The sequence below is a fragment of the Bacillus rossius genome, chromosome 10 (assembly GCF_032445375.1).
Source record: "Bacillus rossius redtenbacheri isolate Brsri chromosome 10, Brsri_v3, whole genome shotgun sequence".
NCBI lineage: Eukaryota > Metazoa > Arthropoda > Insecta > Phasmatodea > Bacillidae > Bacillus > Bacillus rossius.
Window position 1 is genome coordinate 56,871,057 of NC_086337.1, and position 27,626 is coordinate 56,898,682.

The 27,626-nt window shown below is 46.1% G+C and overlaps 1 protein-coding gene across 1 annotated transcript in view; it reads left to right on the top strand.

Annotated features, from left to right (window-relative positions):
• LOC134536241 (transient receptor potential-gamma protein) overlaps window positions 1–27,626 on the top strand; it is a 100,860-nt gene that overhangs the window by 55,667 nt on the left and 17,567 nt on the right. The window contains exons 6-10 of the mRNA XM_063375937.1: window positions 859–1,029; window positions 13,145–13,379; window positions 20,618–20,779; window positions 26,365–26,504; window positions 27,387–27,502. Coding sequence (XP_063232007.1) covers window positions 859–1,029; window positions 13,145–13,379; window positions 20,618–20,779; window positions 26,365–26,504; window positions 27,387–27,502 — 824 coding nt within the window. The remainder of the gene's footprint in view (window positions 1–858; window positions 1,030–13,144; window positions 13,380–20,617; window positions 20,780–26,364; window positions 26,505–27,386; window positions 27,503–27,626) is intronic.

Consider the following 27,626-nt stretch of genomic DNA (forward strand, 5'->3'; position numbering starts at 1 on the left):
ACTAAGTGAAACCTGTTGGGCATTTTGCTCAAGTTTTGGTGTCTCTTTCGCAGTTATTGTCTACAAATCTCACTTTTATTAATAGTTAGCCAGATTATACCCCTATTTTTTCAACCCCTTGCAGTAATGGTTCACCTAATCAAAGATTGTTTCAGGAAAAAATTTAGAAAAAAAAAATATAAGATTCACAAAATATCCAAGGGAATTCGATGCAGTGCCCACGAAGGGAGTTATGATTGTTTTTTGTCCTCCAACATTTTTTTTAAATTCCTTGCAGTTATGATCGCTCGTATGGAAAACTTATTCAGACAAAATATTTTGGTGTTACTCCAACGAGTTATAATACTTTCGAAAGGATGTGATATTTTCCCTGTTATGGGAGTTACAGCGATTTTTCTGTTTTTTATAAAAAAAAAGCCTTCCCCATTTATACCCCTTTGGTCGGATATTGCCCATTAAGAGCTCATCCGATATTTTCGATGTTATATTATATGTATCAATTTGGAAGTGATTTGTGGAAAAAATAATGCGACAGTTATCGTATCTACAACATTCATATATATATATATATATATATATACATATATAACTATGGTTTTGGGGTCTATGGACCATGGAAATATATAAAATTTTCCGGGATGTCGCACCATGGTAACGGCTGCCTGAAAGATAGTGGGAAGTAAAACTGTATAGTTGATTATGTTTTATGTATTTAATGCGAAACTAGTTTAAAGCAATAGAATAATTATACCAGTAAGTTCACGAGTAGAGACGAGTGGCCGAGTGTCATAGTGTCAGAGTGGGGAAGAGAAGCAGAGCGGGGCAGAGAGGCAGAGCCTGCGGTGGCGGTGTGCGCAGGAGCTGCGCAAGCAGTGCCAGGACTTCGCGACGGCGCTGCTGGACCACACGAGGAGCTCGTACGAGCTGGAGGTGCTGCTGAACCACGACCCCACGGGCCCGGCCTTCGAGCACGGCGAGCGCATGCACCTGAACCGCCTCAAGCTGGCCATCAAGCTGCGCCAGAAGAAGGTAGCGCCCATACCCCCCACTACCTCATTCTTCAGCGAACTTCCTGTTACAATGCCTTGGGGTACACATTTGCTTCCCTCCTTCTTCCACAGATTACATTTGAAAATATGATAAAGTAGCTTGGCTCCTGGGTTGTAGCCGTGTCCTTGGCGAATAATTCACCGACGTTTCTGGTCGACATTGCTGTCGCCATCATCAGGGAGCAGTTACCTACTGTAACTGTAACTACAACCCAGAAGCCAAGCTACTTCAGACAATGGCCGTGAAAGCCTGCGAACATTGTGAAAATTTAGTTAATTTTCACAAGTAAAAACAGTCACGAAACATTACCACCAGGTTTTTTTTTGGGTCTTAATCTTATCATTAAAATTTTAAATTGCGAGAAGACTTTTTTTTTTACCCTTCAGCTACAGAAATACATTGTGGATCTGAGATATCTTTAGAGATCGTAGTGCGTAAATAATTTTTTTTTCCTTTAAGTGCACACTCGCTCTTCCCTTATCGCCCGCAGCTGGCCAGGGTGAAGGGGGGGGGGGGTGGGGAGGGGGCGTATCGCGGGAGATTGCGAACCGGAAACGCGCCGTAACACAGGAAGTGTGGTTGTTCGCTTCCCCTCCACGTTCCCCTCCTTCGTTTAAAGATTCTCTGCGCGTCCTCCTTAGCGGCACACAGACCTGTGTTCCTTCGATCCTGTAACTTGTCTTTCCCTTGAATATATATAACTGTAGTTTGTTTGCACTTGTGTGTAGCCATTTATTTACGAAACGTTATTTGCAATATGAAATATCTAATGCAAGTTATTTTTTTAACAATAAGTACCTTTATCCCGCTGTTAGATATCATTTAGTGTTTAGTTTTTATATTTTTTGTAATTTTTGTACTTTTTATAATATTTATTTTTCAATGCGAGGCTAATAGAGATAAAATACTAAACGTAGCATGAAGGGACTAACCTTACTTACAAACTTGCTTAAATATCCTGAAAAACTTAGTATGATTATATATATTTGTAAAAAAAAAGAAATATTAGTAGGGTTGTGCGAGAATGAGATCTAGGCCTCGAGAAATTTTCGAGAAAGAAAATATTTTTCTCGTGAGAAACGAGACGAGAATGAGAAATTTAAGATAATCAAGATTTACTGTAGATATCACTTTCAAAATATATTGTTCTGTAGATAAAACTGTTGTTTATCATATAGAATGTCAATTTAGTTGCCTGTGCACAACTGACATGCACCACACGTTATGTAAGCCTACACTAAATTATAAATAAACATTCACTTACTTAGGTAAAAGTCTAGTAGCTAACATGTTAATTGTGGTTCCGTTGACTTATCGCCACTTTTTGTGTAATACTGCCACACTGATATGTCCACATCTTCCATTTTACCGTAAAATCAAAGTTTAATTTGACAACAAAGTTTACTTCTGTTTGTTATATTCCCGCAACACTTTTTTTTTCCACTTGGTTACGCCGCAGTTAAGAAAGAGATAAAGCAGTATTAGGAAATTATTCTCATATTCCTAATAACATTTTACAAGCATCACATTATTTATCATACCCGCAGAGTAGGTTGCGCAAACGGGAAACACTGGTACTGTAATGAAAACAAAGAAATTGATACTAGGGAGACTTTGGCGGGATTCATTACTCGTGACGTCTTACGACTGAGTGACACAAAGGTGGAAAAGGAAATGGGATAAACATACTATTTATTCTGCCCTTTCAACGGGTTTGAACACACACATTTACGTAATTTTACGTAATACAAGGGCGTGAATTCTTCTGCGTTTTCAATCCATTCCTTTACATTCCAGTCCATTTAATAATCACATGACTTGCGCAGTCTTTTATTGGAATTGAAATAAGAAACGGAACAGCGAAGCAGACTCGGTCTGGCAGCATGACCACCATTCCCTTTTGTTCGTTAAAAAGTAAATTTTGTATTTTGCCGTAATATTCAACATTTCAGTATGCTATTAAACATTACCCAATAAAATATTATGACTAAATTAAAGGTAATGCTTTTAATAACTTTAGCGTAATAATGTGTATGTAAACAAAACCAATTTTGTAGGTTAGGTTCGAACGTATTTTATTATGTATTACGCTTACGTAATTAAAAATTAAATACGGCAGTTTTTCTTTCAGGATAAATTGGAATTTCATAAGACAGTGTTTATTCACAGTTTCGGTTATTGATAAAGGTTTTGGATGGTTGACTATCGGCTAGTCTAATATCTCTTAATGATTGCATCATGTTTGCTTTGTGTTCCGCCAAATCATTTTTCGTCCAAACAGGCAGACGCGTTTGGTATTTTTAAAACATTTAAACTAAAATAATGGCAGCGTGTGTGTAATTTCCAACATATAAAAATACAACTATCAATATCAAATTTATTTTCCATACCAAATTGAGTTGTTACCGGTACCAAAAAAAAATTCTCGTTTTTTTTCGAGAAATTATTTTTCTCGCTCGCTGTTCGAGAATGGAATATTTCTCGACATTTTTCTCGAGGTTTGAGATCTCGCACAACACTAAATATTAGTGATCATTGCTAATAATATTACCAGTAGTATATGAAATGGGCTCCGGTACCAGGGTCCAAGGTCAGGATTGTGGATTGGGTCAATGACCGAACATCATGACGCCACGGCGGACATCTTGAACTATGACGTCACAGTTTAACTTTTCGTTACAGCTGCCATCTTGGATGTGTATGACGTCATCGCCACACTTTTCATAGCTTCCGCCTTTTTTTTTTTTTCGTTACGGGCTTGATCTTGTAAATTATGACATTACCGTTGAAATTTTTCTTACGACCACCATCTTGAGACTCTGTAAATTTATGCTAGAAATTCGGGAAAAATTTTAAATTATCAAAAAATTAATTAATATAATTTTATTAAAATCCACCCCTTTTTTCTGCCATTATGAAAATCTGTAATTATTAAACTATAAAATCGGGAAAAGTTGTAAAATTAAAAAATTAAATTAAAATTAACTGTGTTCGAACTTAGTGAGGTCATGCGATAAAAAAAATGGCGACGGAACCTTCCTCCATGGAAGCCACCGGCAGACTGACCTCCCACCATTAATTCCAAGGATGATATTGTATCAGCTAGTATGACATCATGGCAACCTCCTTTTTTTGTCAGGCCACCATCTTGTATCATACATAATGTTTTCGTTTGCTAGAGGGTGCTGCCACTACAGTAGTTTAATTTTTACCCGCTATAGTCCGGTCAACTGTTGTGACAACCACCATATTTTCAACCGTCTTGCCCGCCATCTTGAAAATCCATCTATATTAAACTAGTAAAATGTAAATGATTCCAAATGTTATCAAAAAATCACTTATGAAAATAATTATTAATTCGAACGATTACAGTGCTTTTTCGATTCTTAACTGATGCAAAAATATTTATTCCAGGTAAAAACCACTTATAAAAAACATGCCAAAAAATCATAAAAGCTGCTTAAATTCCCATCTACCAGCCTCCAGCAAGTCGATGATAACATGATTGCCGCCATTTGGAAACTCATAATTATTACTGTACTTGAAATTGAGCGGTATATTTCGACGATACTTGACAAGCATTTTAAACAGGCTATGTCCAATTTCAGGCGTTTAGACTAGGCATCCGAACTACGAGACCACTTATGTCCTGACAGACTTAATGATCCACAATCAATAAAAAAGAAGCACATTTGGAAGCACAATCCAAGAAAAAGAATCACAATTGGAAGCACAATCAGAAAGGAAGCACTTTTGGAAGCCCAATAAACGAAAAAAGAATCACAATCATAAGCACAATAAAAAAGGGAGCACAATTGGAAGCTCAATCAATGAAAAAGAAGAACAATTAAAAAAAGTGTTGTTCGGTAGCTCAATAAACGAAAATGGAGCATAATAGGATGCACATTAAAAACGAGCACAATACTCTAATACATAGTTGAACTTCATGTACTAGAAGCTCGTAACTTTCCTATTGAATTAAGGTTCCTGAGACACATCCAAAATACTCTTTACGGCAGGCGCGTTATCACAGGCGGGTCACTGCTGAAGATTTCTTCACCCTTTTTTTGCTTTCATCCCCAAAGTTTCTTTTTTCTTTTATTTTTTTCCTTTTGGAGAAAACAATTTCTCTAATTAACTCGATTACATTGAACTCGCGAAGAGGGTGCTTCATCTTCTACGCAAGTCTGGGCTTATAAAGGAGGGAGGATTCGATTAAGGGAGCTCCCCATTTTTTATTTTATTTTAAAGAGGAAAGTAGTTGGCGGCGTTTGCCTGCGCTGGCAGCCAGCAGGGTGGAGGGGGGGAGGGCGGAGTCTAATTCCATCAGAACTCAACGACCCTCGCACGACGGCGCGTGCCACTGCCCCACCGGGTGGGGGGGGGGGGGGTGAGGGGGGCTGTTCCCAGTTCAGTCCATTCCGTCCCGCGTGGTAGACCTCCGGGTCGCCCGACGCGACCTCCGACGGCACTGTCGGGAACTACACTTCCATTTGCACACATCTCATCGAAGAACTCGCCTCAAAAGAGTTCCTCGTCATTTCAAACAACCGGATCTCCGTATGAACTACGCCGAGCTTTATAAAATGTTTCGGGCTCTGTTGACAGGGCAAACACACACCCGAGAGACACAATTATCTCTCCGAGCCGGCATATAGAGTGCAAGTCCCCTGCGCGGGAGATGATACACAGACTCAGCATCACATATGCCCCGAGACTCGTCCCATACCACTCATGATGCTGAAGAGAATCAACTTATACAGAATCTCCCAGTTCCAATGGTATGAAATAACAGTTTAATTTAGACTATTCACAACAAATCACACATCGAATTGAAGGTAAAACTAACCTAGTTCTGCTTAAAAATGTTCAATATGTGCACCTTTAGATGTACGGCACGCATCTAGCCTAAAAATCTTATTATTCCCACACTTAGGATAATGGAAGCAATAATAGCCTCTTGAACTCTGTGTCTCAACTCTGGCAAATCATTAGGTAGCGGCGGAAAGTAGACACGATCTTTTATAATCCTCCAAAAATAATCTCACGGCGTTATGTCAGGTGAACGTGGAGGCCAGCGGAAAAGATCTTTGTCGTCTCGACCATTACGACCAATCCAACAGTCGTCTGCATTCAAAGCATGTAGCAACTGCAACCGGTTATTGACTTTAAACAAAACGCACGTTGAACTAAATTTACCGATTCACTCTTAGCAAATTGCAGAACACAAAACGCTTTACTCTCAGGAGTCGAAGTTGTTTTAGTTTCAACACTCCAGAAATCTTGCAGTTGACACTATTACAATTTCAAACGGGGACATTATTTTATGGACTTACATCTTTTCTTTCATAGTGCCACTCCTCTTATTCTTAGTACAGTAAGTTGGGTGCAGGTTTTGTTTTGAACCACGTACTAACAATCAGAAGAACTTCGAGACAGAAGCAAAAATAAATAAGTATAGAAGTCTACTAAAATACGCAAGTGACGAACCTATGAACAAGAAGAAGCAAAAGTCAATACTGAAGCAAAATAAAGAGAATAAATAACCATAGGAAAGTACTGAATGAGACGAAGATAATCCAGTGAACGTTTTAATACTTGTTTTAATAAAGAATGCTTTGCAAGAATATTTATGTATATGTGTAATAAATTGACATATGTTGTTGCTATTATTTATTTCATCATCTATAAATGAAGTGTCTATGTAAAAGTGATAAACTGTGGCCACCCCAGAAAACTAACATTACCACGCAATGTACAAATAAAGAAGTCATGAGTTACAAGGAACCAAACTTCTAGTATAACCAAATATGGTTCGGATATATTCGTGTGTGTATATATAAATAGCCTATAATCCATATTATTATAGCTGTGTTCGTTAAAAATATAGGCCTATATATGGATTGAATTGACTACAAGGACATTGTCTTTCGATTTCAGGCACTAAATAAATTAATAATGTTCGCAGACTATCACGGCTATTTTTTGAAGTAGCTTGGCTTCTGGGTTGTAGCCGTGTCCTTGGCGGATAATTCACCGACTTTTCGGTCGACATTGCTGTCGCCATCATCAGGGAGCAGTTACATACTGAGTAGGTAACTGCTCCCTGATGATGGCGACTGCAATGTGTCGACCGAAAATTCGGCGAATTATTCGCCAAGGACGGACACGGCTACAACCAAATAAATTGTTGTTTTGTGTCTTGACGAAGTTAGACTGACAATAATAAAGGACGAACACGTTGTAAGGGCCTGTAGAAGATCGGTCCCAAGACGGGACACGATAGTTTCTCCGTTTCCACCCCGGGTCAGTGAACTTGGTCTGGTAGTCGCAACCTCCTTGGACGAGAGGCTTAGTTCGAGCGGCGGCCGACAGGGCGCTAAATCAACCTGACAGACGGATAGGGGGGCAGGAGGCGAGGGCTTGGGGTATATCCACCAGCGGCGGAGAGTGGATAGGGAGGGGGGAAGGGGGAAGAGGAGAACTTCGAATCTTCCCCTATTCGCGAAGACAATCAATCACAGACGTGCCTCGGCTATACCGGGGCGGGAATTCCTCCCAGCACCTCCGGAACCTTTCAGGGGGTCCGGGAGGGGGGGGGAGTGTATCCGGCGGAAAATAAATCACGGAGGGGGGTGAAATCTTCCGGATTTGTTCCCGGGGTAAACAGATTTCCCCCGTGAGGCGGGGATTCGACTTCATGCGTACGTGAGTGAAATTGTTTTGGCAGAATTGTTACTTTTGTTTACTTGGGGCTTGCGTTCTGGAGGTTGCAAGTTGCTTTGCTAAAGCACAATAGTGGTAACCGCATTTCTCACAGGCTTACCTAATGTAAACTATAGATGCTGGCCTGGACGTTGCTTACTCGCTGTCTGATTGGCTGAGACAGTGGGCAAAACTCACCCACACTGCAGACGCCTTGTAGACCGGTGTAGTCACCAACATCGGGGACATTTTTTTGTCATGGGGTTTTTGAAAACCGGTACAGGTTGTGTAATTAAACATAATTTTTTTTCTTAAAATATCAAATTTATCTACAGGCTTTGGTTTAAAGTATAAGTTAGCAGTCTTGATCAATATATCAATATTATTAAAATAGAGAGCTTGAGGGAGTTTGTCTGTCTGTCTGCATTTCACATAGCGCGGTTATAGTGATGACCCCAGTATCCTAATACAGTGTGAGTAATTATTATCTTTGGAACCATATATGCACGATATTGTTAGTTAAATGAATGCGAATTTGAAGGCACGAGTTTTGAACAACGTTCTTTTGAACTTATTAACCGCGCACTATAACCATGGCGCTAGGATGCTTGACAATAGATTATAAGGAGAAAAAAATATATATTACTGTTGAAATACCAATAGCCTTATGTTTTTTTTAAAAAACCGAAATTACTATTTTCTATGGCTACTTTATTTCACAAAATATATTTCAAGGTAGTTTCACTATCACTAAGTTTCATTTGGCACAGCAGTACGCTTGGTAAGTGCCATAATTCTTATTAAATTTACTGTGTGTGGGTTAATGTTCATACACGTGGTTCCGCCATCTTCCTGTGAAAATTTCGTTGCATGGTGCGCGCGCATCGTAAGAATTCACTCTCATAATTTTTACATAACGCGCCTAGAGAAGTGTATCTTAAAAAAAAACACTAACGTGAGTACGTAGGTGCAAGATGCGGAATGACACTTGCAGAATATCTGCTTTGTCGACAAGTGTTCGTCGGGTCGTTACCACAACGCCGAAATACCATAACGCCGAATGTCAAAATTGACCACAACGCCGACAGCTAGAAAACTGCTGTGTACCACAACGCCGAAATAACAACTGAATGAATTTTTGTGTGTTTCTTAAATGTACCTTAATGCCGAAATACCACAATCAAACCTAACCTTACATAACCTAGCGTAATATAACCTAACCTAACCTAGCCTATCCTAGTCTAGTCTAACCTAACCTAGCCTAACCTAACCTAGTCCAACCTAACCTAGTCTAACCTAACCTAGTACAACCTAACCTAGTCTAACCTAACCTAGTCTAACCTAACTTAACCTAACCTAACCTAGTCTAACCTAACTTAACCTAGCCTATCCTAGTCTAGTCTAACCTAACCTAGCCTAACCTAACCTAGTCCAACCTAACCTAGTCTAACCTAACCTAGTCTAACCTAACCTAGTCTAACCTAACCTAGTACAACCTAACGTAGTCTAACCTAACCTAACCTTTGTGGCAGTCCTGCAATGACATTTTTCGGCGTTAGTGTATTTCGGCGTTGTGGTGCGTCCCCGTGTTCGTCTCGTGAGTCTCGCGGGGGAAGAAGAGGTGCGGCTAGTCCTGTCGAGCCGGCGAGGAGGCGAGCTCGCTGATTGGCGCGCGAGTGGCTTTGTCTGCGCGCTGATTGGACGAGGGCGATCAAAGGCCTGGCGCCGCTCCGGGGGAGTCGAGGCACGTCACGTCACGTGGAGTCTGCGGTGCTTCAGCCGGCGGAGTTGCAGACACTCCCCTCCCCCCGTGACGTCATGGCAGTGCCCACGACTCCTTCAGACTCCTCAGCACAGCCGCTACCTCGCAGCTTATCTTGCAAAACCCGAGTCTCTTACATAGCACAGGCAGTATTTCGACGTGAATACGTCTTTAAAATTGATTCCATAGTGGGAGGCAATTAAAAAAAACGAAATATAAAAAAAATCTTATGATAAAGTTTGGTGCTGCAGCCACATATCTATCATCTCCACCCAGAATTTAATTACACCGCTGCATAGCTAAAGGATCAAAGAATTCGTTACGCTAAGTGAGGACTGTGATGCATCGCGCGTGGTAGAGGGGGAAGCGCCGCCATTTTGAGGTCATTTTGCTGCGTTTAGTGATTTTTATTTGGTATAACTTTTGACTCGGAGAAGCTACGACGACGTGTGAATTTCAATCGTGAGTTCTCGTAAAAATCTATCGATTGCATATATAAAACATTGGTGTAAAATAGAGTGAATATATATGGTGTTAAAATAAAAATAGCGTATTTTATATTTTGTATAGAAAATATTACCTGTTACGTACACGTATTCACGTACAACACATCCCATTTTTTTTTGTAAATGGAACATAAATATTCATATATAATTACAGATATTTGTACATTTACACGAAAATAACTTTATCAATAATAAGCATGCTGAAACAAAAAAGATTCCATAATTGAACATCCGATTATATCTTTTCCGTGGTTTAAATATAATTATGCTTGAATGAAAAATCAACTAAAACGTAAAATTATGAGTAAATAAATACTGTATATTTTCTCCAAAATAAAACGTGTCTTATATAGCCATGTGTTGTGCAGAGGTAGAATATATTCCTTGTAGTGTTACGAAATTTCTTGACAACTGGTTTCCATACGAATCTTTTGTAAAAGTACAGGAATTTTTTTTTGTCTGTGTGGTGTAGAGTATGTCACACTAGCCGGGGTATAGGCGCTTCGCCCCAGCAGTCTGCAGGCATGCCTCCCTGTACACGCCCCTCCTTGCGGTTACGCCACTGCCGCGCTTCCGACGTGAAACTAAAACCAGCCAGGATTTTGAAACTCAACTTATGAAATTTGTACTTTCAATTTGCTAGAGAATGCCTATGAGTGATGCTTCTTTAGCTGCGACACACCCTTAAATTAAAACATATTTTAATAATCGTGCAAACCAGTTGAAACTACTCTAACCGGATCAGCCTAATTTATATGATGAAGTCAATGACTGGATTGCACTGATAAGCTATACATCTCAATCGATACTGATGTTAAGCCCGTTATGAAATTCAATCCAGTATATTCACGTTGAAGTTACTTCGAAGTTACCTGGAGTTTGTGACCTGTGAAGTTTCAGTGAAAAGCAGTTTAATTAATGGAGATCACTTGTTCGGGCTTGATAGAGTGAGGTGGGTTCGTTCGGGCGCGAAGACGAGAGCGAGAGACCTGCCAGAGCTCGAAGCTGAGAGTGGGCGGAGCGGAAAATATTAGTTCACTCTGTCTCACTCTCTCTCTCTCGCCTACCTTACACTCGCGCATGCGCTGTGGGCCGACTGCTGCCGAGACCGTACAACGACTACAGTACACAAGACATTCCTCCGTGCTCACACCTCAAATAAAAAGTTCCACACACACAGAACTACTTGATCCCACGTGGTGGCTACGTATTCATGAGTACCTCTTTATGCCAAATAATAATACTAACATATAATTATCTTTGAAAGATTTGTGCAATGGGAGTGCATGACTTGATGTAAGCTTTTGGACATATGTCATTGCTAAGCACATTTATGTCTGTAGAAGAAAACTACAAAACACACAAATTAAGCAAAAAGTTGTGCTGTCATCATTTGTGTTTTTTTTTTTTTTTTCGTTCTCTAATGTTCTTTTTAACTATTGTGTTTGTTTCGTCTTTTCGTTTTGTCATGTTTTTGACTTGTTTGAAATGTTGTGCTGAATTTTATATTTTTGTGTGGTCATCATTTGTGGGTTTTTTTTTCGTTCTGTTAGTCCATTTTTTTTTTGTTTGTTGACTATATTCCTGTTATGGAATATTATGTGGTATTTATATCCTGTTGACAAGAGCAATTTTTTTTGCTTAATTTGTGTTTTTTGTCTTTTGTGTTTTTTGTAGTTTTCTTCTACAGACATACATGTGCTTAGCAATGGCGTATGTCCAAAAGCTTACATCAAGATTAACATCTCAAGAAAGCGCCAAATATTGACGTTTTTAACGTGTCCCCGAAACGCTAAAGACACACAGATTATCGAGCGTGCCACAGGAACACGCTAAACTATAATGTAACGTGTGAGATGAGAGGTTCAACGGAACATTTGTTCCGAGCCGGACTGTACTCTACGTAGAGGGGAGGGGGCGGGCACCTGTCGCCCCTTGCTGGCTCGCGGCCAGGCAACCCGCGGAGCAGATAAGCTCGGCAGGAAGTCGTTCCCGCTCCCTCGCAGGCGACATTAGTCCCGGGGGAGCTCGCAGGACACCGTGGAGCGAGGACAGGCTCCTGGGAGCTTCCCCCTACCCTCCCCTCTTCCTTGCTGCCTCGGGAGGAAGCCGTGACACTTTTGCTTGTACTTCCGAGCCAGAACAAACTCTCAGATCAATTAGGAAATTGAACACTCTCTACACAACTACAGCACCAACGACTCTATCCAACATTATATAAAAAAAAATTATTTCACTTAACAAACGTTGTTTATTTATTTATTATTTATTGCTTTATTTTAAGTGGCGGTGCTAAGGCGTACCGCATTGTCTTACACTCAACCACATACATCTTTACTATTTCGGTACATGCAAAGTAAACCTGATAAATATTATATTTAGCCAAGACATACCAAAAATTGTTACGAATACATTCAAATAAAAACTGAATCAACATATTAGTACAAATACGAAAATAACCAATAATTAGCATAATATTATAAGATACAAATAATATATTTGTTAGTTTTTTTAGTGATAAACCATTTGTTTCGCTAATACTTCGATTAAATACAGTCATATTTATAATTCCAATCTGCAATGTAATACTGAATATATTTCAAAAATATATGTATCACTGATTTCTAGATTATATTGAGTGAAATAACTAATTTACATTATGTATGAGGGGAGAAAACAAACACCACTTTCATGTATCAAAAACGTTCAGGGATAAACTATTCCATCTCCTGGAAACGTTTCCAGAAGCAACGCGGGGTTGTTTCTCAAGCGAAGTGTTACCAGTGTCATGATGTGTAAACCTGACTTGTATAAGGCAATAAATGGAACCCAGACGACAGGAGAAAACAACACAGACAAAGTATTTTAACATAAAAGCTGACTCTATAAAAATAGCTTTCGAGCAAATGGTGGAGACGAACACACAAACAGAAAGGTTGTAACGAAACCTAGTCAAACTAATGGAGGCTAGTGTTGTGTCCGTGTTTGCCGTGGTTGTGGCAGTGACAGCCACATACGGTGTTTGCCGTGGTTGTGGCAGTGACAGCCAAGGACGGTGTTGCCAAGAGTTGCGGCCGTGACTGCAGGCGTCAGTGCCGTGACTGTGACCGCTTGTTCGCAGTTCGTGGCGCACCCCAACGTGCAGCAGCTGCTGGCCTCCATCTGGTACGAGGGCCTGCCCGGCTTCCGGCGCAAGAACATGGTGCTGCAGGCGCTGGAGATAGTGCGCATCGGCATCCTGTTCCCGCTCTTCTCCGCCATGTACATCCTGGCGCCTCACTCGCGCGTCGGCCAGCCCATGCGCAAGCCCTTCATCAAGTTCATCTGCCACTCGGCGTCCTACTTCACCTTCCTCTGTGAGTGCACTGCCCTCTCTTCCAGCCTGCCTCTCTTCCTCTGTGAGCAGCCTGCCTATCTTCCTCTGAGAGCAGCCTGCCTCTCTTCCTCTGTGAGTAGCCTGCCTCTCTTCCTCTCTTCCTCTCTTACTCTGTGAGTGCACTGCCCTCTCTTCCAGCCTGCCTCTCTTCCTCTGTGAGTGCACTGCCCTCTCTTCCAGCCTGCCTCTCTTCCTCTGTGAGTGCACTGCCCTCTCTTCCAGCCTGCCTCTCTTCCTCTGTGAGTAGCCTGCCTCTCTCCCTCTGTGAGTAGCCTGCCTCTCTTCCTCTGTGAGTAGCCTGCCTCTCTTCCTCTCTTCCTCTCTTCCTCTGTGAGTGCACTGCCCTCTCTTCCAGCCTGCCTCTCTTCCTCTGTGAGTGCACTGCCCTCTCTTCCAGCCTGCCTCTCTTCCTCTGTGAGTGCACTGCCCTCTCTTCCAGCCTGCCTCTCTTCCTCTGTGAGTGCACTCCCCTCTCTTCCAGCCTGCCTCTCTTCCTCTGTGAGTGCACTGCCCTCTCTTCCAGCCTGCCTCTCTTCCTCTGTGAGTGCACTCCCCTCTCTTCCAGCCTGCCTCTCTTCCTCTGTGAGTGCACTGCCCTCTCTTCCAGCCTGCCTCTCTTCCTCTGTGAGTAGCCTGCCTCTCTTCCAGCCTGCCTCTCTTCCTCTGTGAGTGCACTGCCCTCTCTTCCAGCCTGCCTCTCTTCCTCTGTGAGTGCACTGCCCTCTCTTCCAGCCTGCCTCTCTTCCTCTGTGAGTGCACTGCCCTCTCTTCCAGCCTGCCTCTCTTCCTCTGTGAGTAGCCTGCCTCTCTCCCTCTGTGAGAAGCCTGCCTCTCTTCCTCTGTGAGTAGCCTGCCTCTCTTCCTCTCTTCCTCTCTTCCTCTGTGAGTGCACTGCCCTCTCTTCCAGCCTGCCTCTCTTCCTCTGTGAGTGCACTGCCCTCTCTTCCAGCCTGCCTCTCTTCCTCTGTGAGTGCACTGCCCTCTCTTCCTCTCTTCCTCTCTTCCTCTGTGAGTGCACTGCCCTCTCTTCCAGCCTGCCTCTCTTCCTCTGTGAGTGCACTCCCCTCTCTTCCAGCCTGCCTCTCTTCCTCTGTGAGTGCACTGCCCTCTCTTCCAGCCTGCCTCTCTTCCTCTGTGAGTGCACTGCCCTCTCTTCCAGCCTGCCTCTCTTCCTCTGTGAGTAGCCTGCCTCTCTCCCTCTGTGAGTAGCCTGCCTCTCTTCCTCTGTGAGTAGCCTGCCTCTCTTCCTCTCTTCCTCTCTTCCTCTGTGAGTGCACTGCCCTCTCTTCCAGCCTGCCTCTCTTCCTCTGTGAGTGCACTGCCCTCTCTTCCTCTCTTCCTCTCTTCCTCTGTGAGTGCACTGCCCTCTCTTCCAGCCTGCCTCTCTTCCTCTGTGAGTGCACTCCCCTCTCTTCCAGCCAGCCTCTCTTCCTCTGTGAGTAGCCTGCCTCTCTTCCTCTCTTCCTCTCTTCCTCTGTGAGTGCACTGCCCTCTCTTCCAGCCTGCCTCTCTTCCTCTGTGAGTAGCCTGCCTCTCTTCCTCTCTTCCTCTCTTCCTCTGTGAGTGCACTGCCCTCTCTTCCAGCCTGCCTCTCTTCCTCTGTGAGTGCACTGCCCTCTCTTCCAGCCTGCCTCTCTTCTTCTGTGAGTGCACTGCCCTCTCTTCCAGCCTGCCTCTCTCCCTCTGTGAGTAGCCTGCCTCTCTTCCTCTGTGAGTAGCCTGCCTCTTTTCCTCTCTTCCTCTCTTCCTCTGTGAGTGCACTGCCCTCTCTTCCAGCCTGCCTCTCTTCCTCTGTGAGTGCACTGCCCTCTCTTCCAGCCTGCCTCTCTTCCTCTGTGAGTGCACTGCCCTCTCTTCCAGCCTGCCTCTCTTCCTCTGTGAGTGCACTGCCCTCTCTTCCAGCCTGCCTCTCTTCCTCTGTGAGTGCACTGCCCTCTCTTCCAGCCTGCCTCTCTTCCTCTGTGAGTGCACTCCCCTCTCTTCCAGCCTGCCTCTCTTCCTCTGTGAGTATCCTGCCTCTCTTCCTCTCTTCCTCTCTTCCTCTGTGAGTGTACTGCCCTCTCTTCCAGCCTGCCTCTCTTCCTCTGTGAGTAGCCTGCCTCTCTTCCAGCCTGCCTCTCTTCCTCTGTGAGTGCACTGCCCTCTCTTCCAGCCTGCCTCTCTTCCTCTGTGAGTGCACTGCCCTCTCTTCCAGCCTGCCTCTCTTCCTCTGTGAGTGCACTGCCCTCTCTTCCAGCCTGCCTCTCTTCCTCTGTGAGTGCACTGCCCTCTCTTCCAGCCTGCCTCTCTTCCTCTGTGAGTGCACTGCCCTCTCTTCCAGCCTGCCTCTCTTCCTCTGTGAGTGCACTGCCCTCTCTTCCAGCCTGCCTCTCTTCCTCTGTGAGTGCACTGCCCTCTCTTCCAGCCTGCCTCTCTTCCTCTGTGAGTGCACTGCCCTCTCTTCCAGCCTGCCTCTCTTCCTCTGTGAGTGCACTGCCCTCTCTTCCAGCCTGCCTCTCTTCCACTGTGAGTGCACTGCCCTCTCTTCCAGCCTGCCTCTCTTCCTCTGTGAGTGCACTGCCCTCTCTTCCAGCCTGCCTCTCTTCCTCTGTGAGCAGCCTGCCTCTCTCCCTCTGTGAGTAGCCTGCCTCTCTTCCTCTGTGAGTAGCCTGCCTCTCTTCCTCTGTGAGTACACTTCCCTCTCTTCCTCTCTTCCTCTGTGAGCAGCCTGCCTCTCTCCTTCTGTGAGCAGCCTGCATCTCTTCCTCTGTGAGTAGCCTGCCTCTCTTCCTCTGTGAGTGCACTGCCCTCTCTTCCAGCCTGCCTCTCTTCCTCTGTGAGTGCACTGCCCTCTCTTCCAGCCTGCCTCTCTTCCTCTGTGAGCAGCCTGCCTCTCTCCCTCTGTGAGTAGCCTGCCTCTCTTCCTCTGTGAGTAGCCTGCCTCTCTTCCTCTGTGAGTACACTTCCCTCTCTTCCTCTCTTCCTCTGTGAGCAGCCTGCCTCTCTCCTTCTGTGAGCAGCCTGCATCTCTTCCTCTGTGAGTAGCCTGCCTCTCTTCCTCTGTGAGTGCACTGCCCTCTCTTCCAGCCTGCCTCTCTTCCTCTCTTCCTCTCTTCCTCTGTGAGCAGCCTGCTTCTCTTCCTCTGTGAGTGCACCTCCCTCGCTTCCTCTCTTCCTCTCTTCCTCTCTTCCTCTGTGAGCAGCCTGCCTCTCTCCTTCTGTGAGCAGCCTGCATCTCTTCCTCTGTGAGTAGCCTGCCTCTCTTCCTCTGTGAGTGCACTGCCCTCTCTTCCAGCCTGCCTCTCTTCCTCTCTTCCTCTCTTCCTCTGTGAGCAGCCTGCTTCTCTTCCTCTGTGAGTGCACCTCCCTCGCTTCCTCTCTTCCTCTCTTCCTCTCTTCCTCTGTGAGTGCACTGCCCTCTCTTCCAGCCTGCCTCTCTCCCTCTGTGAGTAGCTTGCCTCTCTTCCTCTGTGAGTACACTTCCCTCTCTTCCTCTCTTCCTCTGTGAGCAGCCTGCCTCTCTCCTTCTGTGAGCAGCCTGCATCTCTTCCTCTGTGAGTAGCCTGCCTCTCTTCCTCTGTGAGTGCACTGCCCTCTCTTCCAGCCTGCCTCTCTTCCTCTGTGAGTGCACTGCCCTCTCTTCCAGCCTGCCTCTCTTCCTCTGTGAGTGCACTGCCCTCTCTTCCAGCCTGCCTCTCTCCCTCTGTGAGTAGCCTGCCTCATTTCCTCTTCCTCGTTGGTCACATGCTTCTTGCTTCACCTTCCTCTTTGGTCATACGCTTCTTGCTTCACCTTCCTCTTTGGTCACAGGCTTCTTGCTTCACCTTCCTCTGTGGTCACACGCTTCTCGCTTCACCTTTCTCTGTGGTTACACGCTTCTTGCTTCACCTTCCTCTTTGGTCACACGCTAATTTTCTTCACCTTACTCTCTGAATAGGCCTTTATGTGAGTACACGCATTTAACTTCACTTTCCGCTATAAACGCATCTTATTTAGCCGTCTTATATCAATACTTACATAGCTTTTCTCTCCATTCGTGGAATTCTTATATAACAAATATAATTTAAAATATTTTTCTATAATGTTTGTTCAACAATGTTAAATGGATATATATAAATGCTTTCCAATTATATTAACTGGCAAAAGTCTCATGTTAAAATTAGTGCTGATGCAATCTGATCATTGGCCGCTGTATTTGTGGCAGTCGCAAGTGTGTTTCTAATGCTACAATAATTTTATAAATTTGTTGATTGATATAAAAAATACATTTAAAGTCACGCTAAACGGAATGTGTTACAAAAAGTTCCTTTAACGTAGTTAACAAATAAAGAACTTTAAACTACTGAGTATTGAGAGAGGGGTAACACAGTCTACTTGAACAGCCGAACTTGCATTACTGAGACCTGAGATTCGTGGTAGGGAGTGGAAGAAAGGAAACTCAAGCTGATTAGAGAAGAATGTAACGGTAGTTGGGTGAAGTCTAGAGAGGGTAGGGGGGTATGGGATAAGACGGCAGGAGCTGTAAGAAATGAGACGGCTTTGTGCCTCCAATGCGCGCGGTGGGCCGAGCCGTAAAGCGTCGCTGTGTCTCGCGAGGCAGCTGAGCCGAGACCCGGGTCGTAAACCGGTCTTAGGGCCGGGCCAGGTTTGAGCGGCTTGGGAGCCGTGCACGAGGCGCAATAGCCCGCGCGAGTGTGCCGTGCTTCCGTTCCGTTTTACAGCTTCACTTGCAGTCCGCGCGAGCCGCGGACTCCCAGATTCCGTGTCTGTGGATTGCGGCGGTTTCCGCAAAGTCATCTGCAGACGAGACGGAATTGAATACTTTTTTTTTGTGTGTTTTGGATACTATTTCAAATGGATCCAAAAGTCATTCTATACCCCCTGGAGAATATTCTTGGGGGGGAAAAATTTAAAATCCAGAATAATTAATATTTTATCAATAAATGAAGATAACAGTGTGACATTATGTCGTGAGGTTATATATTTTCATTTTTAATATTTATTTTTCTCACGCACATAAATATATTTCAACACGCAGAAATTTGCTTTTTGTGAGTATTATAAAACTTAATATAATTGGTTGAATATATAAAATCAAATTATTAATACTAGTATTACTATAGAACTCAATACCACATTTTTAGTAAAAAAAAAACACTTGGGAAGCAAATTGGTTCCTTATAATTTAATTACAGTCAAGCCGCGGTACGTAATTAAATGAAATATTTTTTTAATGATTCCTGCATTTTGAAAGTTTGAGTGGACATAATATGTTTAAAGTACGCCATATCTGGGTTATGACGATTGTCATTTTAAAAAAAAAACCGCAATAATGGACAGTAAAAATAAAAACGAAAAATATATATATATTATCAGCTTTTATTGTCATCTTTTTTTCCACTGATTTTTATTTTGTGATTCTCCGTGTTGTCGAGGCATGTAACACTGACATCAGCCAGTCCCTTACTTGACCTCGCCTTGCACCATGGAGCACGGTGCTTCGCGGAGCACGGTGCTTCACTCGACTAGCAGCCCCCCTCCCCCCCCCCTTGCCCCCTCTCACGAGTTGACGCAGTGCGAAGCTACTCCTTCGTTATCATTCGGAATTATTCATGGAGGAGTTGAAGCTCCTCGTGATTAGGATGGGGGGAGGGGTAATCGCTCCCCGGCCAGAAGGGGGAAGCTTCAGCGCGAATTCATTCCAGAAGCAAAATTCACGCATCAACACTTTCAGCAATTCGTCCGGTTAGAATATGAATTGCTTTATGCTCGCTTGAAGTATTTGCCCGGGTTTACACTTCGAGAACAGGAGGGGAGAAAAACGTGGTGATTCCTAGTAGGAATTTTTTATATGTTGTGTGTTCAGCCGAAAATATCATGCATATCATACCAGATCGAGCGTACAGAAGATGACGTCGGGACCACTGCCAAACGGTTGATAAAGGTGTTGTCTCTGTATATTTTACACGGAAAAATAGCTTCTACAGTCCGGTAGAAAATTGAGAATAGTTAAACTGTTCATAAACTGCCTCTGCTGTTTAATTGCCACGCACAAATTAGCCGCGTGGAACAAGGCAACTTGAGAACCAGACTTTTCCAACAGCTCGTTTTTGAGTGGAGTTTGAAAAATAATCAAAATTACACTGTTACACAAAAAAAGATTTTTCCGAAAATTGTTCTTAGTAATATTGTTTTGTTCATAACTGAACATTTAGATATTTTTATTTATATTAGTTAATGTGTAGGGGTTGAACCGTATCACAAGGAAACATGTGCGACTTCTTAACTTATTTCCTTCGCGTAGTGAGATTCAATGGTACAATTGTATGTTTTCCTAGAGAGAAAGTGGTAAGAGTGTCACTAGCTCATCGGAAAGTCACAATAAATGCCCGAAAATGAGTCACGTCACCGTAGATAGAATCTAGGGTACCAGGTGAGAGTTGTGCGCTTCTTGCTTGGGCCGGTGGCAGTATTGGCAACAGTCGTTACACAGTCTTGGCTATTGGCCTCTAGGTCGAGTCATGTGTCATTGCCATTGGTTACTGAGGTTTCTACACTCTGTTGCGGAAATGCGGCCTACCCTTAACTCTGATGCAGAGCATGTGGAAACGTTTGAAATGAATTTTCAGTTCAGAATCTGAGGAACGATTAAAATTTCCTCAAAATAGAGCCAAGGCGTGTCTTATTTGTGATTACAAATTTGTTTAACGAATGTACAAATCACAAGCAAGGGAATTTCTGTTTCATTTTCAATCAAAAAGCTAGTGTATGTCTCACGCAAGACCATTTCAAAACCCAAAATATGACTAATCCATGTGCAATCAAAAAAATTTTGTTTACAAGAATGTTTCACGTGTACTCAAGAGTCAGAGTAAAAGTAATATTAGGGTATTATCAGCCCATAAGTCAGTATATATCGGCCATGTTCAACCTCAAAAACAAAGTAATCTGGTTTCATGTATGCCCGGAGTCAAAAATTCAAATATGTCATCAACAATGTCAGTTTTTATTTCGAGTATGCCCAACACAGGAGCTTATTAATATATTATTCAAAATCATCCAAACAACCTGGTTATATCTCATTCATGATTGATTAATAAGTTAGTTAATGTTTCACGTAAGTCCAGAAGCTAAGTTGAGATAGATGTATACTCAGCACAGACATGAGTGTTTGTCTGATGTGTGCTCGACCGCCTATATAAGAGGTCTTGTGAGCAGGTGGTTCTTGTCGTGTTCCAGTCCTGCTGATCCTGGCGTCGCAGCGCATCGAGAGCGTGATCTTCGACTGGTTCGGCCCGGCAGACGCCAAGAGGGCGCCGGCACCCGAGCCGCTAGACGTCACCACCAAGCGGGGCGCCGGTCCGTCCATCATCGAGTGCTTCATCCTGGCCTGGGTGTGCGGTCAGTTCCCTGGTCACTGCCCCATGTCGTCTGAACACCTCCCTGGCACCTCCTCTCACTGGTCCTCGCTTGCTCCAGAACACCTGGGTTCTGCCCTCTTGAGTTGTTCCACTCTGTCCATCATCGAGTGCTTCATACTGGCCTGGGTGTGCGGTCAGTTCCCTGGTCACTGCCCCGTGTCGTCTGAACACCTCCCTGGCACCTCCTCTCACTGGTCCTCGCTTGCTCCAGAACACCTGGGTTCTGCCCTCTTGAGTTGTTCCACTCTGTCCATCATCGAGTGCTTCGTCCTGGCCTGGGTGTGCGGTCAGTTCCCTGGTCACTGCCCCGTGTCGTCTGAACACCTCCCTGGCACCTCCCCTCACTGGTCCTCGCTTGCTCCAGAACACCTGGGTTCTGCCCTCTTGAGTTGTTCCACTCTGTCCATCATCGAGTGCTTCATCCTGGCCTGGGTGTGCGGTCAGTTCCCTGGTCACTGCCCCGTGTCGTCTGAACACCTCCCTGGCACCTCCCCTCACTGGTCCTCGCTTGCTCCAGAACACCTGGGTTCTGCCCTCTTGAGTTTTTCCGCTCTGTCCATCATCGAGTGCTTCATCCTGGCCTGGGTGTGCGGTCAGTTCCCTGGTCACTGCCCCGTGTCGTCTGAACACCTCCCTGGCACCTCCCCTCACTGGTCCTCGCTTGATCCAGAACACCTGGGTTCTGCCCTCTTGAGTTTTTCCGCTCTGTCCATCAACGAGTGCTTCATCCTGGCCTGGGTGTGCGGTCAGTTCCCTGGTCACTGCCCCGTGTCGTCTGAACACCTCCCTAGCACCTCCTCTCACTGGTCCTCGCTTGCTCCAGAACACCTGGGTTCTGCCCTCTTGAGTTTTTCCGCTCTGTCCATCAACGAGTGCTTCATCCTGGCCTGGGTGTGCGGTCAGTTCCCTGGTCACTGCCCCGTGTCGTCTGAACACCTCCCTGGCACCTCCCCTCACTGGTCCTCGCTTGCTCCAGAACACCTGGGTTCTGCCCTCTTGAGTTTTTCCGCTCTGTCCATCAACGAGTGCTTCATCCTGGCCTGGGTGTGCGGTCAGTTCCCTGGTCACTGCCCCGTGTCGTCTGAACACCTCCCTGGCACCTCCCCTCACTGGTCCTCGCTTGCTCCAGAACACCTGGGTTCTGCCCTCTTGAGTTTTTCCGCTCTGTCCATCAACGAGTGCTTCATCCTGGCCTGGGTGTGCGGTCAGTTCCCTGGTCACTGCCCCGTGTCGTCTGAATACCTCCCTGGCACCTCCTCTCACTGGTCCTCGCTTGCTCCAGAACACCTGGGTTCTGCCCTCTTGAGTTTTTCCGCTCTGTCCATCATCGAGTGCTTCATCCTGGCCTGGGTGTGCGGTCAGTTCCCTGGTCACTGCCCCGTGTCGTCTGAACACCTCCCTGGCACCTCCCCTCACTGGTCCTCGCTTGCTCCAGAACACCTGGGTTCTGCCCTCTTGAGTTTTTCCGCTCTGTCCATCAACGAGTGCTTCATCCTGGCCTGGGTGTGCGGTCAGTTCCCTGGTCACTGCCCCGTGTCGTCTGAATACCTCCCTAGCACCTCCTCTCACTGGTCCTCGCTTGCTCCAGAACACCTGGGTTCTGCCCTCTTGAGTTTTTCCGCTCTGTCCATCAACGAGTGCTTCATCCTGGCCTGGGTGTGCAGTCAGTTCCCTGGTCACTGCCCCGTGTCGTCTGAATACCTCCCTAGCACCTCCTCTCACTGGTCCTCGCTTGCTCCAGAACACCTGGGTTCTGCCCTCTTGAGTTTTTCCGCTCTGTCCATCAACGAGTGCTTCATCCTGGCCTGGGTGTGCGGTCAGTTCCCTGGTCACTGCCCCGTGTCGTCTGAATACCTCCCTGGCACCTCCCCTCACTGGTCCTCGCTTGCTCCAGAACACCTGGGTTCTGCCCTCTTGAGTTGTTCCGCTCTGTCCATCATCGAGTGCTTCATACTGGCCTGGGTGTGCGGTCAGTTCCCTGGTCACTGCCCCGTGTCGTCTGAACACCTCCCTAGCACCTCCTCTCACTGGTCCTCACTTGCTCCAGAACACCTGGGTACTGTCCTCTTGAGTTGTTCCACTCTGTCCATCATCGAGTGCTTCATCCTGGCCTGGGTGTGCGGTCAGTTCCCTGGTCACTGCCCCGTGTCGTCTGAACACCTCCCTGGCACCTCCTCTCACTGGTCCTCGCTTGATCCAGAACACCTGGGTTCTGCCCTCTTGAGTTTTTCCGCTCTGTCCATCAACGAGTGCTTCATCCTGGCCTGGGTGTGCGGTCAGTTCCCTGGTCACTGCCCCGTGTCGTCTGAACACCTCCCTGGCACCTCCCCTCACTGGTCCTCGCTTGCTCCAGAACACCTGGGTTCTGCCCTCTTGAGTTTTTCCGCTCTGTCCATCAACGAGTGCTTCATCCTGGCCTGGGTGTGCGGTCAGTTCCCTGGTCACTGCCCCGTGTCGTCTGAACACCTCCCTGGCACCTCCCCTCACTGGTCCTCGCTTGCTCCAGAACACCTGGGTACTGCCCTCTTGAGTTGTTCCGCTCTGTCCATCATCGAGTGCTTCATACTGGCCTGGGTGTGCGGTCAGTTCCCTGGTCACTGCCCCGTGTCGTCTGAACACCTCCCTGGCACCTCCCCTCACTGGTCCTCGCTTGCTCCAGAACACCTGGGTTCTGCCCTCTTGAGTTGTTCCGCTCTGTCCATCATCGAGTGCTTCATACTGGCCTGGGTGTGCGGTCAGTTCCCTGGTCACTGCCCCGTGTCGTCTGAACACCTCCCTGGCACCTCCCCTCACTGGTCCTCGCTTGCTCCAGAACACCTGGGTTCTGCCCTCTTGAGTTGTTCCACTCTGTCCATCATCGAGTGCTTCATACTGGCCTGGGTGTGCGGTCAGTTCCCTGGTCACTGCCCCGTGTCGTCTGAACACCTCCCTGGCACCTCCCCTCACTGGTCCTCGCTTGCTCCAGAACACCTGGGTACTGCCCTCTTGAGTTGTTCCGCTCTGTCCATCATCGAGTGCTTCATACTGGCCTGGGTGTGCGGTCAGTTCCCTGGTCACTGCCCCGTGTCGTCTGAACACCTCCCTGGCACCTCCTCTCACTGGTCCTCGCTTGATCCAGAACACCTGGGTTCTCCCCTCTTGAGTTTTTCCGCTCTGTCCATCAACGAGTGCTTCATCCTGGCCTGGGTGTGCGGTCAGTTCCCTGGTCACTGCCCCGTGTCGTCTGAACACCTCCCTGGCACCTCCCCTCACTGGTCCTCGCTTGCTCCAGAACACCTGGGTTCTGCCCTCTTGAGTTTTTCCGCTCTGTCCATCAACGAGTGCTTCATCCTGGCCTGGGTGTGCGGTCAGTTCCCTGGTCACTGCCCCGTGTCGTCTGAACACCTCCCTGGCACCTCCCCTCACTGGTCCTCGCTTGCTCCAGAACACCTGGGTACTGCCCTCTTGAGTTGTTCCGCTCTGTCCATCATCGAGTGCTTCATACTGGCCTGGGTGTGCGGTCAGTTCCCTGGTCACTGCCCCGTGTCGTCTGAACACCTCCCTGGCACCTCCCCTCACTGGTCCTCGCTTGCTCCAGAACACCTGGGTTCTGCCCTCTTGAGTTGTTCCGCTCTGTCCATCATCGAGTGCTTCATACTGGCCTGGGTGTGCGGTCAGTTCCCTGGTCACTGCCCCGTGTCGTCTGAACACCTCCCTGGCACCTCCCCTCACTGGTCCTCGCTTGCTCCAGAACACCTGGGTTCTGCCCTCTTGAGTTGTTCCACTCTGTCCATCATCGAGTGCTTCATACTGGCCTGGGTGTGCGGTCAGTTCCCTGGTCACTGCCCGGTGTCGTCTGAACACCTCCCTGGCACCTCCCCTCACTGGTCCTCGCTTGCTCCAGAACACCTGGGTACTGCCCTCTTGAGTTGTTCCGCTCTGTCCATCATCGAGTGCTTCATACTGGCCTGGGTGTGCGGTCAGTTCCCTGGTCACTGCCCCGTGTCGTCTGAACACCTCCCTGGCACCTCCTCTCACTGGTCCTCGCTTGCTCCAGAACACCTGGGTTCTGCCCTCTTGAGTTGTTCCACTCTGTCCATCATCGAGTGCTTCATCCTGCCCTTGGTGATTGTCAGATCGTTGGACACACCTCCGTATGTCCCTTCTATTTCCATGTGCATCACCTTTATTGGCCTTTACTTGTTTATGTTTTAAGCAATGCCTCCCAAATACATTAAAATACACCAAAACCCACCTACAATCGGCGCCTTTTTACTGCTCGACTCAAGACTCAATGACCATGTGCTATTCATGTGTTAGCATGCAGCTGGGTCGGTGGTGAACTAGGCAGTATACGGCTCCAGAGAAGGAAGACGTGGAGTAGTTGCCGAGAGTGCCCGCCGCTATAAAGATCTCCGCAGTGCTCGTGACAGGGCCTCGTCTTCACGGGTCGCTGGAGATGTGGTCCAGGCTGGAGGGGGGAGAGCAGTTAACCTCCTTCCTTCCCGGCGGCTGTGCGCGAGATCCTCGCAGGACCACAGGCACAACACTCCAGCGAGGCTGCACCTTCCCACCGCAGAAACTATTTGGGGAAAATATATTTCATCACACCACGTGATCAGGGCAGAAAATATGTCTCTTTAGAGAGTAAAATTCCTTTCAAAAAATAATGTAGTGATACCACATTTTGCCACGAGGTTTTTTTTTGCTTCTTTGCATTTTTTTTACTCCCCAGTGTATTCTTGTAAGCTTGAATATTTCACCAGATACTTTCTCTAGTAGCTTTTATTATTGGTGAATGATTTGTACTTTGCTCCTTTCAACAACAAGTTTTTACTTAAAAATTTATCTACCTTTGATTTACTTCACAATAGACTTCATACTCGGGCAAATGTAGCCCATTCGTTGGATGCTGACTCTAGGAAGTTTTTAAACTGGGTTTCCTGGAAGATATTATTTCTTGAGTTTCTCATTGGCACAGAGACTTACAGGTAAACAATGGCCAAATCACAAAAGTAGCAACAAGCTAAACGGTAATGAATATCGCAAAATTTCGCGGTAATTTTCTGAAATTGCTTGGGTTGTGGGTTCCAGTCCCGTGGAAGGCGAAGATAACACCGACGTTTCGATCAACATTGCAGTTGTCATCTTCAGGGCAGAACAAGAGTGCGTCTTTGACGTTGCTAGAACCCACAAATTATTTAAAACATCATTTTGAACGTACACTATTGCTAGTGTATGCCGTAAATGAAACCTTAAGAACGCCTAAACCAAAGATGACTCCACAAATACACAAAAATTCAAGCCAAAATATACGATGTCAAATGTTACGGCACAGAGCATTCTGTGAAATTAATATTTGTTTGTTCGTTCTTCAGGTTTTCTGTATGACATACAGTAAAATAGCAATGGTGCATGTCCAAAATAATGTTTTAAATCAAACTTCTCAATCGCAATAATCATTTAAAAACCGCAACCAAGCTAAATGTTTTAGTGTTTAGCTTGTCGCTAAGTGAATCCAGGAATCCCAACCTGACATGCAGACGGCCAGGGTCGCGCCCCGACTGACTGGTGTGCGGTGTGCAGGCCTAATCTGGAGCGAGGTGAAGCAGCTCTGGGACGTGGGGCTGGAGGAGTACGCCAACGACATGTGGAACGTCATCGACTTCGTCACCAACTCGCTGTACGTGGCCACGGTGGCGCTGCGCGTCGTCGCCTACTACCAGGTGAGTTCCGCCAGAGGCGTCCTCACCTCCTGGACACTCGCCTCCTCGACAATCACCTCCACGACACCTTCTCGACAATCACCTCCACAACAAAACCTCCACGACAATCACCTCATCGACAATCACCTCCTCGACAATCACCTCCTCGACAATCACCTCCACAACACCTTCACGACAATCTCCTCATCGACAATCCCCTCATCGACAATCACATAATCAACAATCGCCTCATCTACAATCACCTCATCGACAATCACCTAATCTACAATCACCTCCACGACAATCACCTCATCGACCATCACTTCCTCGACAATCACCACATCAACAATCACCTCATCTACAATCACCTCATCAACAATAGCCTCATCGACAATCACCTCATCTACCGTCACTTCCTCGACAATCACCTCCTCGACAATCACCTCATCAACAATCGCCTCATATACAATCACCTCATCAACAATCGCCTCATCGACAATCACCTTCTCGACAATCACCTCCTTGCAAACCTTGACCTACAGCGCTGTCGACGGCGGTGGAGCGAAACTGCGCCCGATACGGAGCTAACATAACGTCAAAGTAAAACGAAGTGAGACGAAAACATATTAAATATATAAATAAAAAAAATAATCCTACTAATGAGATTAGATAGCCAAGTGTAAATAATAATGTAAAGATTTTAAAAATTAGATATGTTGAACAAAATGAAAGAAAATTACAATTGTTAGTCCAGTCCTAACATGAGTTGTGTGCCATCAAATATGAACAGTTGTAGCTAATGAAATAGTGTAACACAGACAAGAGTATAAAGTTAGTCCAGTAATGCGGTGGATGATTCGAGAGTGAGGTACCTGAGGGTAGACGACGTCTTGGTCGCTGCAGGTGCAGAAGGAGATGGCGGGCAAGGAGCCCAGGATAGACCTGCCTCGCGAGGAGTGGGACACCTGGGACCCCATGCTCATATCGGAGGGCCTCTTCTCCGCCGCCAACATCTTCAGGTGAGTGGCACCTGCTGCCACTCTGTCGCAGTCGTATCCCGAAGTCAACCTGTGTAACTGTAGTGAGAATGTTCAAGAATGTGATTTTTTTAAGAAGATTTCTCGTTGGAAAAAAAATTCATAA